The sequence below is a fragment of the Schistocerca cancellata genome, chromosome 9 (assembly GCF_023864275.1).
Source record: "Schistocerca cancellata isolate TAMUIC-IGC-003103 chromosome 9, iqSchCanc2.1, whole genome shotgun sequence".
Taxonomy (NCBI): domain Eukaryota; kingdom Metazoa; phylum Arthropoda; class Insecta; order Orthoptera; family Acrididae; genus Schistocerca; species Schistocerca cancellata.
In genome coordinates, this window is record NC_064634.1 from 10497371 (window position 1) to 10515278 (window position 17908).

The 17908-nt window shown below is 40.4% G+C and overlaps 1 protein-coding gene across 3 annotated transcripts in view; it reads right to left on the bottom strand.

The window, feature by feature from the left end:
- The window catches only part of LOC126100605 (uncharacterized HIT-like protein Synpcc7942_1390), a 45384-nt gene extending 35190 nt beyond the window's left edge, over nucleotides 1–10194 (bottom strand). For 2 of the 3 annotated variants that reach the window (XM_049911232.1, XM_049911233.1), the window contains exon 1: nucleotides 9797–10181. In XM_049911232.1, coding sequence (XP_049767189.1) covers nucleotides 9797–9949 — 153 coding nt within the window. In that variant the 5' untranslated portion in view covers nucleotides 9950–10181. Of the gene's footprint in view, nucleotides 1–9720 lie in introns of all 3 variants that reach the window. The other variant, XM_049911234.1, reaches the window with a different exon arrangement.
- Nucleotides 10195–17908: the final 7714 nt, after the last annotated feature.

Here is a 17908-nt window from a genome sequence, read left to right on the forward strand (position 1 = left end):
TTGGCTACAGAAATGGGGTCACCGATGGAATGAAGGGAGATGTGCAATTGCCTTCCCCCACCATTGTCCAAATAGTTATCCCTCAAAACTGAGACCAACTGTATTTTCTAATATCCCACCAATGAATCAAAGTCTGCCACCTGCTTTTATCTATGATTGAACCTACATGATTATTCTATTTCATATCCCAGTAAATTGTTACACCAAGGTATTGGTAGAGTTGGCTGGTTAAATTTGCAATTCGATATCGTAGTAATATAAAACTTCATTTTTTTGTTTTGTGGAGTGCACATTTTTAAACATTAAAGCAAGCTGCCAATCTTTGCACTATTTTAAAGTCTAACAAAGAGCTAACTGAATTTACAGATTTTATAAGACAGTATTTCATTATAGATAACTGTATCATCTGCAAAAGGTTTTTAAGATTACTACTGTATTAATATTGTTTACATGGTCAATAATATACAACAGCAAGAGCCCTAACATACTTCCCTGGAGCATACTTGAAGTTACTTCTACAACTATTGATGATTCTCCATTCACGATAGCACAATGTGTCCCCCAAATCAAAAAAATCCTCAATACAGTAAAAAATTTTGCTTGATACCCCACACTATCATACTTTCACGAAGACATGTTACAGAGTCAACCACTTTTTGGAAACAAAGAAATACTGCTTCTACATGACTGCCCTGTTCCACAGTTTTAAGTATGTTGTGAGAAAAGCATCAGCTGGGTTTCGTATGACCGATGTTTTCGAATTCCATGCTGGTTGGTGTGTTCCAGATGCCTCATTACATTTGAGTGCAGAATGTGCTCCAAGATTCAGAATTTGCTGACAGGTGCAACAAGTGCTTTCTTCAAACTAGTGAGTACAGTGTTTTGTTCAAAGGACATATGGTATAAAACTGTCAGAAATGGGCTAAACCAGTTTCAAATTCTATGTAGAATCTGACAGGGATTCCTTTGTGCCCTTGGTAGACTTACAGTATCCCCTCTTCTACAAGATGCAATACTATTATGCTTAGGGGAGTCTATTAAGCACCAATTGGAGACTGAATGACTGAGAGGTGTTTGATGGAAACAACGTCCCGTAAAGGGGGGGGGGGGGGGGGGGGGGAAGGTAATGTGATTTTTCACAACCAAGAAATGATGAAGTCTTCTTAAGACCATATTGGACAGTACTGCATAACAGCTTAGGACTTCCTCCTCTGAAGGACCTCCCAGCTTGCTTACTTGTGGCTTACTGCTTTCAGTGTGGCAATTTTTGAGTGTGGTTTATCTACTAATAAGAAAGCAGCCACTGCCTTAGCTGGGAACTGTCCCTCTATTTTATTATCTGTGCAGACACTAATGATCTTGATACCAGGACAACCAAATTCCAAATCCAGCATTTTCACAGAGTGTAATAAACTGTGTATGCCTTAAGAACATTTGTCTTACTATATTTAAACTTGTCAAGGCTGCACCTTATCATCTTACAATAGCAGAAAAGTTGCATCTTCTCCACTCAGAGTATTCAGTTACGCTTGTTTATTATTATTATTATCTTTTTTTTCTCAGACTTAAGTCTGGTTAAAAATGGAACGTGACGCGGACCTCGGTCAAGCGTGACTTCCTTGTAACTGTATGGTATATGTTATATTGCATGTAGGAACTTTCGGGTAATTGAACATGTATCAATAATTACAGATTTTTGTAGTTGTATATATATGTTTGGATGTAGCTGTATTGCATTGATGTACTGGTGGATATTGTGAGGTATGACTCCTGTAGTTGATAGTATAATTGGGATAATGTCGACTTTATCCTGATGATGATGATGATGATTATTATTATCTTTGACTTTTTTTTTCTCAGACTTAAGTCTGGTTAAAAATGGAACGTGACGCGGACCTCGGTCAAGCGTGACTTCCTTGTAACTGTATGGTATATGTTATATTGCATTTAGGAACTTTCGGGTAATTGAACATGTATCAATAATTACAGATTTTTGTAGTTGTATATATATGTTTGGATGTAGCTGTATTGCATTGATGTACTGGTGAATATTGTGAGGTATGACTCCTGTAGTTGATAGTATAATTGGGATAATGTCGACTTTATCCTGATGCCACATGTCCTTGACTTCCTCAGCCAGTTGGATGTATTTTTCAATTTTTTCTCCTGTTTTCTTCTGTATATTTGTTGTGTTGGGTATGGATATTTCAATTAGTTGTGTTAATTTCTTCTTTTTATTGGTGAGTATGATGTCAGGTTTGTTATGTGGTGTTGTTTTATCTGTTATAATCGTTCTGTTCCAGTATAATTTGTATTCATCATTCTCCAGTACATTTTGTGGTGTGTACTTGTATGTGGGAACGTGTTGTTTTATTAGTTTATGTTTTATGGCAAGTTGTTGATGTATTATTTTTGCTACATTGTCATGTCTTCTGGGGTATTCTGTATTTGCTAGTATTGTACATCCGCTTGTGATGTGATCTACTGTTTCTATTTGTTGTTTGCAAAGTCTGCATTTATCTGTTGTGGTGTTGGGATCTTTAATAATATGCTTGCTGTAATATCTGGTGTTTATTGTTTGATCCTGTATTGCGATCATGAATCCTTCCGTCTCACTGTATATATTGCCTTTCCTTAGCCATGTGTTGGATGCGTCTTGATCGATGTGTGGCTGTGTCAGATGATACGGGTGCTTGCCGTGTAGTGTTTTCTTTTTCCAATTTACTTTCTTTGTATCTGTTGATATTATGTGATCTAAAGGGTTGTAGAAGTGGTTATGAAATTGCAATGGTGTAGCTGATGTATTTATATGAGTGATTGCTTTGTGTATTTTGCTAGTTTCCGCTCGTTCTAGAAAGAATTTTCTTAAATTGTCTACCTGTCCATAATGTAGGTTTTTTATATCTATAAATCCCCTTCCACCTTCCTTTCTGCTTAATGTGAATCTTTCTGTTGCTGAATGTATGTGATGTATTCTATATTTGTGGCATTGTGATCGTGTAAGTGTATTGAGTGCTTCTAGGTCTGTGTCACTCCATTTCACTACTCCAAATGAGTAGGTCAATACTGGTATAGCATAAGTATTTATAGCTTTTGTCTTGTTTCTTGCTGTCAATTCTGTTTTCAGTATTTTTGTTAGTCTTTGTCTATATTTTTCTTTTAGTTCTTCTTTAATATTTGTATTATCTATTCCTATTTTTTGTCTGTATCCTAGGTATTTATACGTATCTGTTTTTTCCATCGCTTCTATGCAGTCGCTGTGGTTATCCAATATGTAATCTTCTTGTTTAGTGTGTTTGCCCTTGACTATGCTATTTTTCTTACATTTGTCTGTTCCAAAAGCCATATTTATATCATTGCTGAATATTTCTGTTATCTTTAGTAATTGGTTGAGTTGTTGATTTGTTGCTGCCAGTAGTTTTAGATCATCCATGTATAGCAAATGTGTGATTTTGTGTGGATATGTTCCAGTAATATTGTATCCATAATTTGTATTATTTAGCATGTTGGATAGTGGGTTCAGAGCAAGACAGAACCAGAAAGGACTTAATGAGTCTCCTTGGTATATTCCACGCTTAATCTGTATTGGCTGTGATGTGATGTTATCTGAATTTGTTTGGATATTAAGTGTGGTTTTCCAGTTTTTCATTACTGTGTTTAGAAACTGTATCAATTTAGGATCTACTTAGTATATTTCCAAAATCTGTAGTAACCATGAGTGGGGTACACTATCAAAGGCTTTTTGGTAATCAATGTATGCGTAGTGTAGGGACCTTTGTTTAGTTTTAGCTTGATATGTCACCTCTGTATCAATTATCAGTTGCTCTTTACATCCTCGTGCTCCTTTGCAGCAGCCTTTTTGTTCTTCATTTATAATTTTGTTCTGTGTTATATGTGTCATTAATTTCTGTGTGATGACTGAAGTTAATATTTTGTATATTGTTGGTAGGCATGTTATGGGGCGATATTTAGCTGGGTTTGCTGTGTCTGCTTGATCTTTAGGTTTCAGATAGGTTATTCCATGTGCAAGTGTATCAGGGAATGTGTATGGGTCTGCAATGTAACTGTTAAATAATTTAGTTAGATGTGAATGTGTTGAGGTGAACTTCTTTAGCCAGTAATTTGCTATTTTATCATTTCCAGGGGCTTTCCAATTGTGTGTAGAATTAATTGCTCGGGTGACTTCATGTTGCAAAATTATCACTTCAGGCATTTGTGGTATCATCTTGTATGTGTCTGTTTCGGCTTGTATCCACCGTGCATGCCTGTTATGTTGTACCGGGTTTGACCATATGCTGCTCCAGAAGTGTTCCATGTCTGTTATGTTTGGTGGATTGTCTATTTTAATGTGTGTGTTATCCATTGTTTGGTAAAATCTCTTTTGGTTTGTGTTGAATGTTTGGTTTTGTTTCCTTCTATTTTCACTTTTTTTGTATCTTCTAAGTCGTTTGGCCAATGCTTGCAATTTCTGCTTTTTTTCATCTAATTGCTCTATTGCTTCTTGTTGTGAGATTTTACCTAACCTTTTTCGTTTTTTGTCTGATATTTCATTTCTTATAAATTGTGTTAGCTGTCCGATGTCTTTTCTCAGTTTTTCTATTCTGATCTGTAACCTGTGTTGCCATGCTGGTTTTGTGCGTTTCTTCTGTGTGTTGGTTTGTTCTGATCTCTGCCTAGTGTGTATATTTAGTGTAGTGAGCGCTCCTATATAAACCAGTAGTTGTAACTCTTCCATAGTTGTGTTTTCATTTATTTTGTTGTGTATGATTGTGTTGATAGTTTTTATTGTTGTTTCGACTTGTGGGTTATTTGGCGGTCTATGCAAGAATGGTCTAATGTCTGTATTTGTGTCTTTGTATTCTATATATGTCAGCTGAAGTTTCTCTTCTATATCTAACACGTGTGTCTCTTCGTGTTCTATTTGTGCTTGTTCTGGTGGCTGTCTTAAGATTTCGTTTTCCTCTGATTGTTTAATTGATGCGTGTTGGTCTTTGTTTGTTTGCTCTGGGATGTTTGAGTCCATTACTGTGTTTTCTTCTTCTTCTGATTGCACATTATTTTGTTCCAGTATTTGTTGTACTTGTTGTTTGATGTTTTCTAATTCTGACTGGGGTATCCTGTTATTTTTGATTATTACACGGATCTGATCAGCTAGTCGTTGTTCTGTTAAAAATTTTAATTCCGGGTATCTGGTAATAAATGTTGTGTATACTTGTGATCTGTATCCAGTTGTGTTGGCTCCTAGGTTTGTTGCTTGGTAATAACAGAACATGAGGTGTCGATTTACTTCATCTGACCATCTCATCCTCTGTCTTCGTTTTCCTTCTAGGGTGGTTGCAGGAAGCATATCCTGCAAAACACCTCTATTCGGATTTAAATCATTTTCCATGTGGCTAGCAGTGTCGTTACCATTGTGGGCGGGCATAGGGTTCAAGCGTCGTCCCCGACCATGACGGCGCTTGTCCGAGGCTTCTTTAGTTCTGTCCTGAACCAAGTAATCACACTAAAAGGGGGGTTAGCCCTATTAGTGGTTTGTTCTTTTCGTCGCCTTTTACGACTGGCAGAACATACATAATTATTATTATTATTATTATTATTATTATTTACTCCACATTTATGTAAATCTACTGATGAATCCTGAAGAGTAATAGATATTATGTAATTGTTTAAATGGAAGTTTATTTTCAATTAACATTCTTAAATGCAGTGCACAACAGGACTTAGAAACCCAGAAGTTACTGAAGAATTTATTTATCAATGCCTGTTAACATATGATTATTTTTTTAAATTTCCAGTGATTTCCAATTTCCTATATTATATTGGTGAGCAGTTTATTGAGTATTTTGCATTAGAATGAAGAACTTCAGTCAGTATCCTGGAGAGAAATGCAATACCCATATGAGAATTATTTTTGTACAGGCCAGCTAAATTGAGTTTTTTTATATATCAAAAATGTTGAGTAGCAGAATTAATTATTCATCACAAATAAAATTGAAGTGTACCTAAATGTGTTAGCATGTAACTGTAATAAAACAAAGTTCCTTGAAAATACAGACACAACCTGCTTGGTTGAAAATCCTGCATCTTAAATTGACAGTCTTGACACTTCATGAACTGAAGTTAGTAGCTTATGACAGGAAACATTTGGTCAGAAGACTTTAGAATGCCCTGACTGAACTTGCAAAAACATATTATTATTGTGCAGTGTCACAATAGAACATAAAATGAAAAATTTGTTTCTTTTAGTATGCTGTATGTGTTAGCACTAGGTTTCACGGTATCTCTTCTTTCACCATCACCGACGACGACAATACACTCATCACAGTCATCCAAGAAAGCTTCACTAACGACATGCAAGTTGCCCAAGTGGCACCAGAAAGAAAGGTCACCAAGCTATGACCCCCACAAATTTACACCTTTGCCTTGTGGTCAGGATGAATGAAATGACAGAACAACACAAGCAAAAACATGTCTCTCTGACAGCTTATTGGTGTGATGATCCCACTGCAAATAGCTGTCCTTCTGGCCACTAAGTAATTTTACACTTTAAGATCCACTAGTGAATGACATACAACTTACATTTTTCAGCCTTTAATATTTGTAATTAGTACAGACTTTCTTTTATAAGTTACCCTCTTTCCTCTGAATCGATGAAACTATCGATTTGATGGTGTCTGGATAGCTTAATATGTGTGAACTTCCAGGGATGTTTGTTTGAAATTTAGATGTCTTAAAATGTTGTTTTAATGCTGTTTTTTCATCAGATACTGGTATGGCATACCAGTGTGCACTGCCACAAATCAAGCACTGGGTACATATGTAGAAACTTGTGGGTTGCCACAATTCCACCCACCCAACATAATTTCTGAACTTCCAAAGCTGAAAATTTTCAGGTGTATCCAATCACAGAGAACTTGAGAAGGTCACAGAATATCTCTTGTAACTCCTAAATCAACTATGTAAAGCAAATCAAGCTACTTACACTTAGGAGTAATTTTATTGAGACAATAATTTATTGATAAATGCAAGTACCATTTGGGGCAAAAGTAGCAAACAAAATAATATAAAACTTACATAATGTGTTCAATTAAAACAGTACAACCACCTTGCCATGTTTTGTGGGAAAATGTCACTGGAACTTTCAGTCACCCTTCACTGAAGAGCTAGGTACTCCTGAAGTATTAAAATATGTGGGCTAGAAATTTATATAGCTAGCTTTTATCATGTGGCATACCTGTACACCACCTTTGAACAAAATCAAAGACAGTGCTGTAGAGAACAGTCGAATTGACATTAAATCAGTCTTTTAAAATTATTTCTATTAAATTGTTTCAATACTCTCTCTAGCAGTCTCGTACACTTTGAAAACATTTCTTGTTATTGGTTTTTCCAGATATCAACAAACTAAACTAACTCTGTGATCCAACCCCTGTGATCCCTGCCCATACCATCCTCTGTCAAATGGCATAATTTGGAAGTAATATGGAGGGGCATAGGGTCTGCACATCACTCTCCTGCCAGTAGTCAACTTTCCAGACCAGACCTATCACTTCTCATTGAAGTAGTTCCTCAATTGGCATCATGACACTAAGAGGAACTCATTCCAGTCCCCATAACAATGAAAATCCCTGGTAGTACTGAAAAGAGTTTATCGTCCCATCGACAGTGCAGTCATTAGATGGAACACAAGCTCAGATTACAAAAGTATGGGGGAAGAAAAATGGCCGTGCGCTCTTCAGAAGAAACATCCTGATATTTGCATGGTGCAATTTAGGCAAATCACAGGAAACCTAAATCTGGATGGCTAGACTGGGATTCGAACTGTCGTCTTCCCAAATGTGAATCCAGTATGTTAACCACTGCGCCACCTCACTCAGTGGATAGTACTTGGAATTGAACCTGGGTCCCTGCATGGTAGCCTATGCGCTGATCACTGAGGCACAGTGAAGCACTTTCCACTTACAGGACTACCAGTAACTTATTTTTTAGATGATTAATGGGGAACATTTTTGAAAACAACTGTTTGAAGTGCAGTACTCATTATCATCTACAGCTTGTAACTTTACTTATTATGCACCTATACTGCCACACCCTCAGCACTCTCATTAGTTCCACAACACTATAAAACTTAAAACCTTCAGCGTGTGCCTGCTCAATTTCAGAGGTTTTCCTAGGTTTTTTGACAAGTGTAATATATCTACTGATATATGTGACCAATCATTTTCCCAGAATAACAGGAACTGAAAGAATCTAACACTGCACTCTCCTCAGTTTACAGAGTTTTAGTCAACACACTCATTACCATTTGTCATTGTACTAATTGGCTACTGAATGAAGGCTCAGCTCTTCCCAACAAAACTTCCTGCCCACAGGTAGTAGTTTTGCAGTTTCTACAGGGATCAGTGTGAGCACTGAAAGAAAACTGGCACAGTAAGTGATATCCTTAGCTAGGAATCTATCTTCTTAAGTAAAAGATACATTACACAACAAATTACATAATCCCCCAAGTAAATTTATTTCTGTTTGTTGCATTATTCATCAAATGACAAGCATTTTTTCTAGTGCCACTTAGAGAAAGGGCATGGGAAGAACAGGCCCTACAGCTTGAATGACTATTCAGCACTGTAGTCAATTCAGAGTGATTTCTGGATGCTCTGTAACAATTTTGTGAGTATATTCCAGAAACAAAACAACAGTGTTTGCCAATGAAACATTTGACATATTTCTGAGAGAGAAATAATATATGAACATTTAGGCTATCTTCATTTTCATGTCTGCACATACGATATGAAAGCCCTAAAGCATAAAATTGCAGTTTATCAATATATTCCCACTGAACTACAGTCTAAATTAATTACACTCACACTGCACAAGACGTATCACTAACACAATTGTACAAACTGCACATTTTTAACCACGTATATATAGAGACAAGTTCCACCTGTAACTAATTTATTACGGTATCATCAAATTCCACTGCATTATTTAGAAAAATATACTGTTACCTAGATTCATGGACGACTGATATCTGTCAGTGTCTGACTTTATATTAGTTGTTTTCATCAAATAATACTTTAAATAGTTGTATTACACAAGAATAATCCAAGGTCAACTTTGTTTGACAGTAATAAATTTGGCACGGAAAATGTGAGGCCTATTTCTAAAATGTTTCTATTGCTAATACAGTTCAAATTATTGCCCAATCATTTACCACGTAAATACAACTGTCGATAATTGCGCTAAAATAGATTCACACGATTCAAACTGCCCTCAAAACTTATTTCGCATTACAGCTATTGTACTACAATTACGAAATGCAGACTGGACGGATTCCCGTCAACGTCGAAGACGTTGAACAGTATACCCATGGCCTGGGGGAGAATGTAATTGGAAATCAGTCAAGCCTTTTAGGGACACACTTGTACTCATGATGTTCAACTTCCCGCATCTATGGTAATTAAAACACTAATTATTAATAGCTACCCCCCATAAAAAGAAGGCCTATTGTACTTCATGAAAGATGATAAATACTTCATTTCCTACGGAAACAACTGAAAATGTACAATCGTTAGTGCGGAAACGATTTCTTCCTTCGCCACACTTAATGTGTAACAGCAATAGCTTACTAAGTAGCTAGAAAATAAAGCAATCTATCACAAAAACAGCACTTTGTAATTTTCGCCTTCAAATTCACAAATTTATACTGTAAATAAATCATACCGTTACAACATCAGACATGGTTTAGCAATATTAATCTCGAAATTCGCTCCTGTCAATACAACATATAATCTCGTACCGAGAAACAATAGTTGATGCTACTGCAATTGTTTCTGTTTAAAACGACTGCTGTGTCAAACAGTCTACGCGGCTTCCATTGTTGAATAAGAAAACGTCCTATAAAACAACTTCTGATCATATTTCCTCCCGCAGAGGCGTATCTGCAAAACATGCACGCCTTTTCAATCGTGTTTTATTTACAACTGCACGAGAATCAGATTCCAGTTGCAGCGGCAGATAAGGGTTTCGACCTTGACAACTCTTTTACAAAGAAATAATAGTGAGTACGTTGAAGAAAACTATGTATACAAATACATTAGATATCAGAATAATTAAAGTCACTTTTATTCGTTATACTGAATCCCTGTGTTACTGCAACATTTGAATATTTCACTCTCAAATCTAATGTTCAATGTTGACACTTGAGCGATAATAATCGATAGACAGAAGGTTTAGCAGACTGTGTCTATATCTCGATGTGACATTCTACTTTTTCAATGAGGTAACTTTTAAATAAGTGAGGCACATCACTATGTTCACATAGGGTTCCCGTAAAGTTTTCACAATACATTTTTGATTGACCATATAAACACTCCAAAATCTATTCTCGAAATCCGTTTGTAGCTGCCGGTTTCCAACTTCCACAATCGATTTTCGCTCTCACGTAAACGCTCAACTGTTTTTGGAAAGTGCTTGGATTGCAAGGTTACGTCTTGTTTTTAAGATATTGGACCAGTATGAACGGGGTGACTTATTATGCACTGAAGCAGAAATATGAGACAGAAACATGGAACTGCCTACCACTAGTATTTAAGTGAAGAGAAATAGCGATTGTGGTGACTAAATTAGAAACGGTATAACAGCTGTTTTTCAGATGCCATATTGAACTGGGCTAGCAAATCCCCTTCAGATCTTCATATGTAAACATAACGGCGAAAAACGGCTTCCGAAATTCGGTTTTTGTCTTTCGGAAGATGTGTCGTATGCAAACGTAGTGATTATCACCTCACATAAATGCCAGAGTGGCACTTATCGAGTTTAGGGGGACACCCAAGCAGCGACAAATACGACCGTCGGCAGACTGCTTGCGTTCTAAGAACATTTTATTCGCACCGCCAACGAATTGTCCATCTTCACAGAACATCTCACGTTACAGCAAACCATGACCGAAAGCCCATTCAATAGCTGAATCACTATCACGCCAAACGTCGAACAAATTTACCATACGAAATTCGGTCAAATCAGGGAAAATTCTAGTCATTACGGGTTAGTAGAACAAACGCACAGAACAAACCGAACTAGCACTTAATTACACTGTCATTTGACTTTAGTGTAAACTGAATGAGGCGATTTTATCCAAGTGCTTTGATGTGCTACGATTTAGCCTGAAAGATGTTTGCAAATAACATATTCGTGGTCCGGTCAAAAAATGAGAAAAAAATTTTCATTAAAAATTTTTTTTGTCTCGATATATTAAAAAGTTTTTATCGGGGATGAAAATGAATAACATCTTCGAGATCAACATAATCTAACTGATCAAAAAGTGAGAAAAAATATTTCCGAAAATTTTGTTCCCCTAAACTCGATAAGTGCCGCCAGAGTTGTATTAATTGTAAGTTTGCGAGGCGGTTAGGCAGAACATGAAATCATTGTTTTCATTTATTTGAACGGGAGTGACATGATCCGGAGACAGAATTGATAAGCTTGTTCTCTATATCGATACCCTGCAAACCACTGAGAAGTGCATAGCAGAAGGTACTTCGACGGGCGACTTAGGCTGTCGTATTGGTTCAAATGGCTCTGAGCACTATGGGACTTAACATCTGTGGTCATCAGTCCCCTAGAACTTAGAACCACTTAGACCTAACTAACCTGTTGTGACAGGTGTTTGGTTTCATTTGTCTGTCCCTTATATATTTGTACAGAAGATCAAGCCATGTGTGAAATAAATTGAAGATTTCTCGACAGACATGTCTCAGTACGTTAGTCTGGACAGACGAGCCGTTCACAAAAGAGAATTAATTTGGGATGTGCCCCAGGGAACTGTCATAAGGTCAGTTTAGTTGATGGTACGTATTGAGTATTGGCGGATAATAATGTCTGGAACCTCAGACTCCTCACAGATGATGTGGCTATCAATAAGAACTAGACACTAATTTTTAATGTAGAGACCTGTAAAATCGTGCACTTCCTGAAATGCAAGTGAGATCAGAAAGAAACTATTGTCTATTTATTGGTGGATGGCGTGCCACATAAGTCGGTAAAAAGCACAGTTAACTCAGTTCCTTGCAAAACAGGCTATAAAATAAATGACGGAAAGTCACAGGAAGGGTTGTTCCATTTGAAGATGTGCTATGTCTGGCAACCAAACGTTGCGGCTAGATGCGTTGATGCACGAGGGTGTACGCTATAACCGCGCAGCCTGTGTAGTGAACGTCTCCGCACATGGCGAGTGGAATAGTAATCTGTGCAAGTAACTTACAAGAGGTCCGTCCGCCGCTCGTGGTCTCGCGGTAGCGTTCTCGCTTCCCGAGCACGGGGTGCCGGGTTCGATTCCCGGCGGGGTCGGGGATTTTCACCTGCCTCGAGATGACTGGGTGTTTGTGTTGTCCTCATCCTTTCATCATCATCCAGGAAATTGGCGAAATTGGACTGAGCAAAGATTGGGTAATTGTACGGGCGCTGATAACCACGCAGTTGAGCGCCCACAAACCAAACATCATCATCATCATCATTACAAGAGGTCCGAATTTTATGAACATTTAGTATGTTGTGCGTAGGTATTCTGTAGAGTGGAATCCAAGTTTCGTCCTCCTGGGAGGGGCCGAATAGCCTCAAAATTTTAGTATTTTTCAGTTTTTTGTCTATAATTGTTTTCTCTGGATCCTTGGGTCCTATGACGAAAAGCACTTGGACCTTCTTGTATTTTTACCGCCTATTACGAAGATATAAAGCTTGAAAGGAATAGCAAAGTTTTCAAATTATACAGGGTGACACACGGGAGATGGACGGTTTTTAAATAAAGAATACTAGGTCAATCTCAAAAATAATGTTTGTTTATTGACATTAAGTCAAATCTCATTATTTGCCATTTAATGTCAGCATCCTCCTCGTTGAGGAGGCTGAATTTTCACATGCATGCGACAACAATGTTTACAAATGGCATCTGCAAGATAACTTGTTCAGTAGGGAATCTGGAACTGCATTTTTCGTTGCTGTTATGGGACTCACCGCTCCTCTTTCACGTTTCTAGCCACAAACTGACGGATTCTTTTCGTTACTCAGCCATACTATTCGTATATACCTACTATGTAGGTAGATACGAAAAATTATGCTGAGCGGCGTCTTGAGTAGGTGGAAATCTCGCAAGTTGGATTTTGCCGCCTATTTAGAGTTACAGTGCTAGACAATTGTTAGGGAACAGCTGCCAGTTGCTGTGGAACAATCAACAATTGCTACGCAACACCCGACCGATGAGACATACAGACGTGTTAACTGCAGTGAAGCGGGTGGCGAACGCTCCGTATGTATTCGACAGTTTATGCAATATAGTGTTTGATGGAGATGGTTGTGGAACCGATTAGTGCGACATTCCGTGTGGTACGGCAACACGCCTGCAAGATATTTGAGAGCATACGATCGAGGGCAAGTCGTTGGACGGATCGAAGCCGGTCAAAGTGTCTCTACTATGGCCACAGTAATGAGTGTGTCCAAGAGTGTCTGCTCGCGATTAGACAAGGCCGCTGAATGTGGACGTTATGCGAAAGCATGCCGTCGGTCGTAAGCGGACCTAGCCCTAATGGCGAAAAGGAACAGACATCTCCTCCTAGGCAGATCGCTGCAGATTTTGCAACGGTTACTAGTACACCTGTCAGACTCATTTCGAGGCGATTAAATCAGGCTGGTATGTGTGCTCGGAAGTCTGTTGAATGCATCCCACTTAAGCCACACTATCGTCGAGAAAGAGTTCATTGGTGTAGGGGGGGTCTACTGAAGCATGGGATACAACCCGTCGGCTTTGAACAATGACGTCATGGGTTGCTCATAGATATTAATGTCTTTACTTTCCAGCCATAGATAATGCTACTGCTGAAGCTTCCTGGCAGATTAAAACTGTGTGCCGGACCGAGACTCGAACTCGGGACCTTCGCCTTCCGTGGGCAAGTGCTCTACCAACTGAGCTACCCAAGCACGACTCACGCCCCGTCCTCACAGCTTTACTTCTGCCAGTACCTCGTCTCCTACCTTCCAAACTTTACAGAAGCTCTCCTGCGAACCTTGCAGAACAAGCACTCATAGCGTGAGTCGTGCTTGGGTAGCTCAGTTGGTAGAGCACTTGCCCGCGAAAGGCAAAGGTCCCGAGTTCGAGTCTCGGTTCGGCACACAGTTTTAATCTGCCAGGAAGTTTCATATCAGCGCACACTCCGCTGCAGAGTGAAAATATCATTCCGGAAACATCCCCCTAGGCTGTGGCAAAGCCATGTCTCCGCAATATCCTTTCTTTCAGGAGTGCTAGTTCTGCAAGGTTCGCAGGAGACCTTCTGTAAAGTTTGGAAGGTAGGAGACGAGGTACTGGCAGAAGTAAAGCTGTGAGGAGGGGGCGTGAGTCGTGCTTGGGTAGCTCAGTTGGTAGAACACTTGCCCGCGAAAGGCAAAGGTCCCGAGTTCGAGTCTCGGTCCGGCACACAGTTTTAATCTGCCAGGAAGTTTCATATCAGCGCACACTCCGCTGCAGAGTGAAAATATCATTCCGGAAACATCCCCCAGGCTGTGGCTAAGCCATGTCTCCGCAATATCCTTTCTTTCAGTAGTGCTAGTTTTGCAAGGTTCGCAGGAGAGCTTCTGTAAAGTTTGGAAGGTAGGAGACGAGGTACTGGCAGAAGTAAAGCTGTGAGGAGGGGGCGTGAGTCGTGCTTGGGTAGCTCAGTTGGTAGAACACTTGCCCGCGAAAGGCAAAGGTCCCGAGTTCGAGTCTCGGTCCGGCACACAGTTTTAATCTGCCAGGAAGTTTCATATCAGCGCACACTCCGCTGCAGAGTGAAAATCTCATTCCGGAAACATCCCCCAGGCTGTGGCTAAGCCATGTCTCCGCAATATCCTTTCTTTCAGGAGTGCTAGTTTTGCAAGGTTCGCAGGAGAGCTTGTGTAAAGTTTGGAAGGTAGGAGACGAGGTACTGTCAATATGGAAAGATGCGTTACACTACACCATTAGCCACGGAGATTGAAGAAGTGGAGTGGCTGGCACGCTCAACGATACAGATAGTCGTACCATAGATGCTACCACGAAGGAAAGGTATCTGTGGAGAGGCCAGACTAACCCGCGCTTCCTGGAGAGGGGCAGCAGCTTTTCGGTAGTTGTTGAGGCACAACAGTGTGGCTGACTGGCTGATCTGGCCTTGTAACATTAGCCTTGCTGTGCTGGTGCTGTGAACGGCTGAAAACAAGGGAACACCACACTGGAAGTTGGTGAATTTAAAAAGAGAAATGGCTGGCTTGAAGTTAGATATGATAAGAACCAGTTAAGTGTGATGGCAGGAAGAACAGGATAGTTAATTAGGTGAGTACAGGATTATACATACAAAATCCAATGTAGGTAACGCAAGAGTAAGTGTAGTAATGAATAGGAAAATAGGAATGCGAGTAAGCCACTATCAACAGCATAGTGGAAGTATTAACATAGGCTTCAGTGGTAGTCAACCTGGTGCCTACCGCCCATTAGAGGCATTCCAGCTTTCATGGTGGGCGGTAGGGGTTTGAAAAACATTTTCATTGGTTCAAATGGCTCTGATCACTATGGGACTTTACATCTGTGGTCATCAGTCCCCTAGAACTTAGAACAACTTAAACCTAACTAACCTAAGGACATCACACACATCCATGCCCGAGGCAGGATTCGAACCTGCGACCGTAGCGGTCACGCGGTTCCAGACTGCAGCGCCTAGAACCGCACGGCCACACAGGCCGGCAAACATTTTCATTACGTTCATAAAATTTTCACGAAAATTATTCGGTAATTAATTATTATTACACTGAAGCGCCAAAGAAACTGGTATAGGCATACGTATTCGAATACAGAGATATGTAAACGGGCAAAATATGGCGCCGCGGTTGCAACACCTATATAAGACAACAAGTGTCTGGCGCAGTTGTCAGGTCGGTTACTGCTACTAAAATGGCAGGTTGCCAAAATTAAGTGAGTTTCAACGTGGTGTTATAGTCGGAGCAAGAGCGATAGGGCACAGCATCTCCGAGGTAGCGATAAAGTGGGTGTTTCCCGAGTGCACAAGGGCACCGTGAATATCAGGAATCAGGTAAACACCAAACCTCCGACATCGCTGCGGCCGGAAAGAGATCCTGCAAGAACGGGAGCAGCCGGCCAGTGTGGCCGAGCGGTTCTAGGCGCTTCAGTCTGGAACCGCGCGACCGCTACGATCCCAGGTTCGAATCCTGCCTCGGACATGGATGTGTGTGATATCCTTAGGTTAGGTGAGTTTAAGTAGTTCTAAGTTCTAGGGGACTGATGACCTCAGATATTGTCCCATAGTGCTCAGACCCATTTGAAGAACGGGACCAACGACGACTGAAGAGAATCGTTCTGCGTGATAGAAGTGCAGCACTTCCGAAAATTGCTGCAGATTTCAGTGCTGGGCCATCAACAAGTGTCAGCGTGCGAATAATTCAAGAAACATCATCGATTAGGGCTTTCGGAGCCGAAGGCCCACTCGTGTACCCTTGATGACTACAAGACGCAAAGCTTTACGCCTCACCTGGATCCGTCAACACCAACATTGGACTGTTGATGACTGGAAACATGTTGCCTGGTCGGACGAGTGTCTCGTCGGGTATGGACACAACCTCATGAATCCATGGACCCTGAATGTCAGCAGGAGACTGTTCAGGCTGGTGGAGGCTCTGTAATGGTGTGGGGCGTGCGCAGTTGGAGTGATATGGGACCCCTGATACGTCTAGATACGACTCTGGCAGGTGACACGTACGTGAGCATACTGTCTAATCACCTGCATCCATTCAAGTCCATTGTGCATTCCGAAGGACTTGGACAACTCCAACAGGCCCATGCAACACCCCACACGTACACAATTGCTACAGAGTGGCTAAGTATAAACACTTTCGCTGACCACCAAACTCGCCAAACACGAGCATCATTGAGCATATCTGGGACGCATTGCAACTTTTGCAGCTCAGAAGAGATCTCCACCCCCTCGTACTCTTACAGATTTATGGACAGCCCTGCAGGATTCATGGTATCACTTCCCTCCAGCACTACTTCACAGATTAGTCGAGTACATGCCACGCTGTGTTGCGGCACTTCTGCGTGCTCGCTGGGGTCCTACACGATATCAGCAGGTGTACCAATTTCTATGGCTCCTCAGTGTATTTATTTTAATGTGCTGTAACTCTGCTTTATAAATTTTACAAAGTAAAGTTACTTTCCTACTTTGTAGATCACAATTACTATGGAACCAGTGGATGATTATGAGGTGCATTCAAGTTCTAAGGCCTCCGATTTTTTTTCTCCGGACTGGAAAGAGATAGAAACATGCGCATTGTTTTAAAATGAGGCTGCGTTCATTGTCAATACGTCCCAGAGATGGCAGCACCGTACAGCAGATGGAATTTTACCGCCAGCGGCGAGAATGAGAACTGTTTTAAATACTTAAAATGGCGACGTTTTCCTTACTTGAACAGCATGCAATCATTCGTTTTCTGAATTTGCGTGGTATGAAACCAATTGAAATTCATCGACAGTTGAAGGAGACATGTGCTGATGGAGTTATGGATGTGTCGAAAGTGCGTTTGTGGGTGCGACAGTTTAATGAAGGCAGAACATCGTGTGACAACAAACCGAAACAACCTCGGGCTCGCACAAGCCGGTCTGACGACACGATCGAGAAAGTGGAGAGAATTGTTTTGGGGGATCGCCGAATGACTGTTGAACAGATCACCTCCAGAGTTGGCATTTCTGTGGGTTCTGTGCACACAATCCTGCATGACGACCTGAAAATGCGAAAAGTGTCATACAGGTGGGTGCCACGAATGCTGACGGACGACCACACGGCTGCCCGTGTGGCATGTTGCCAAGCAATGTTGACACGCAACGACAGCATGTATG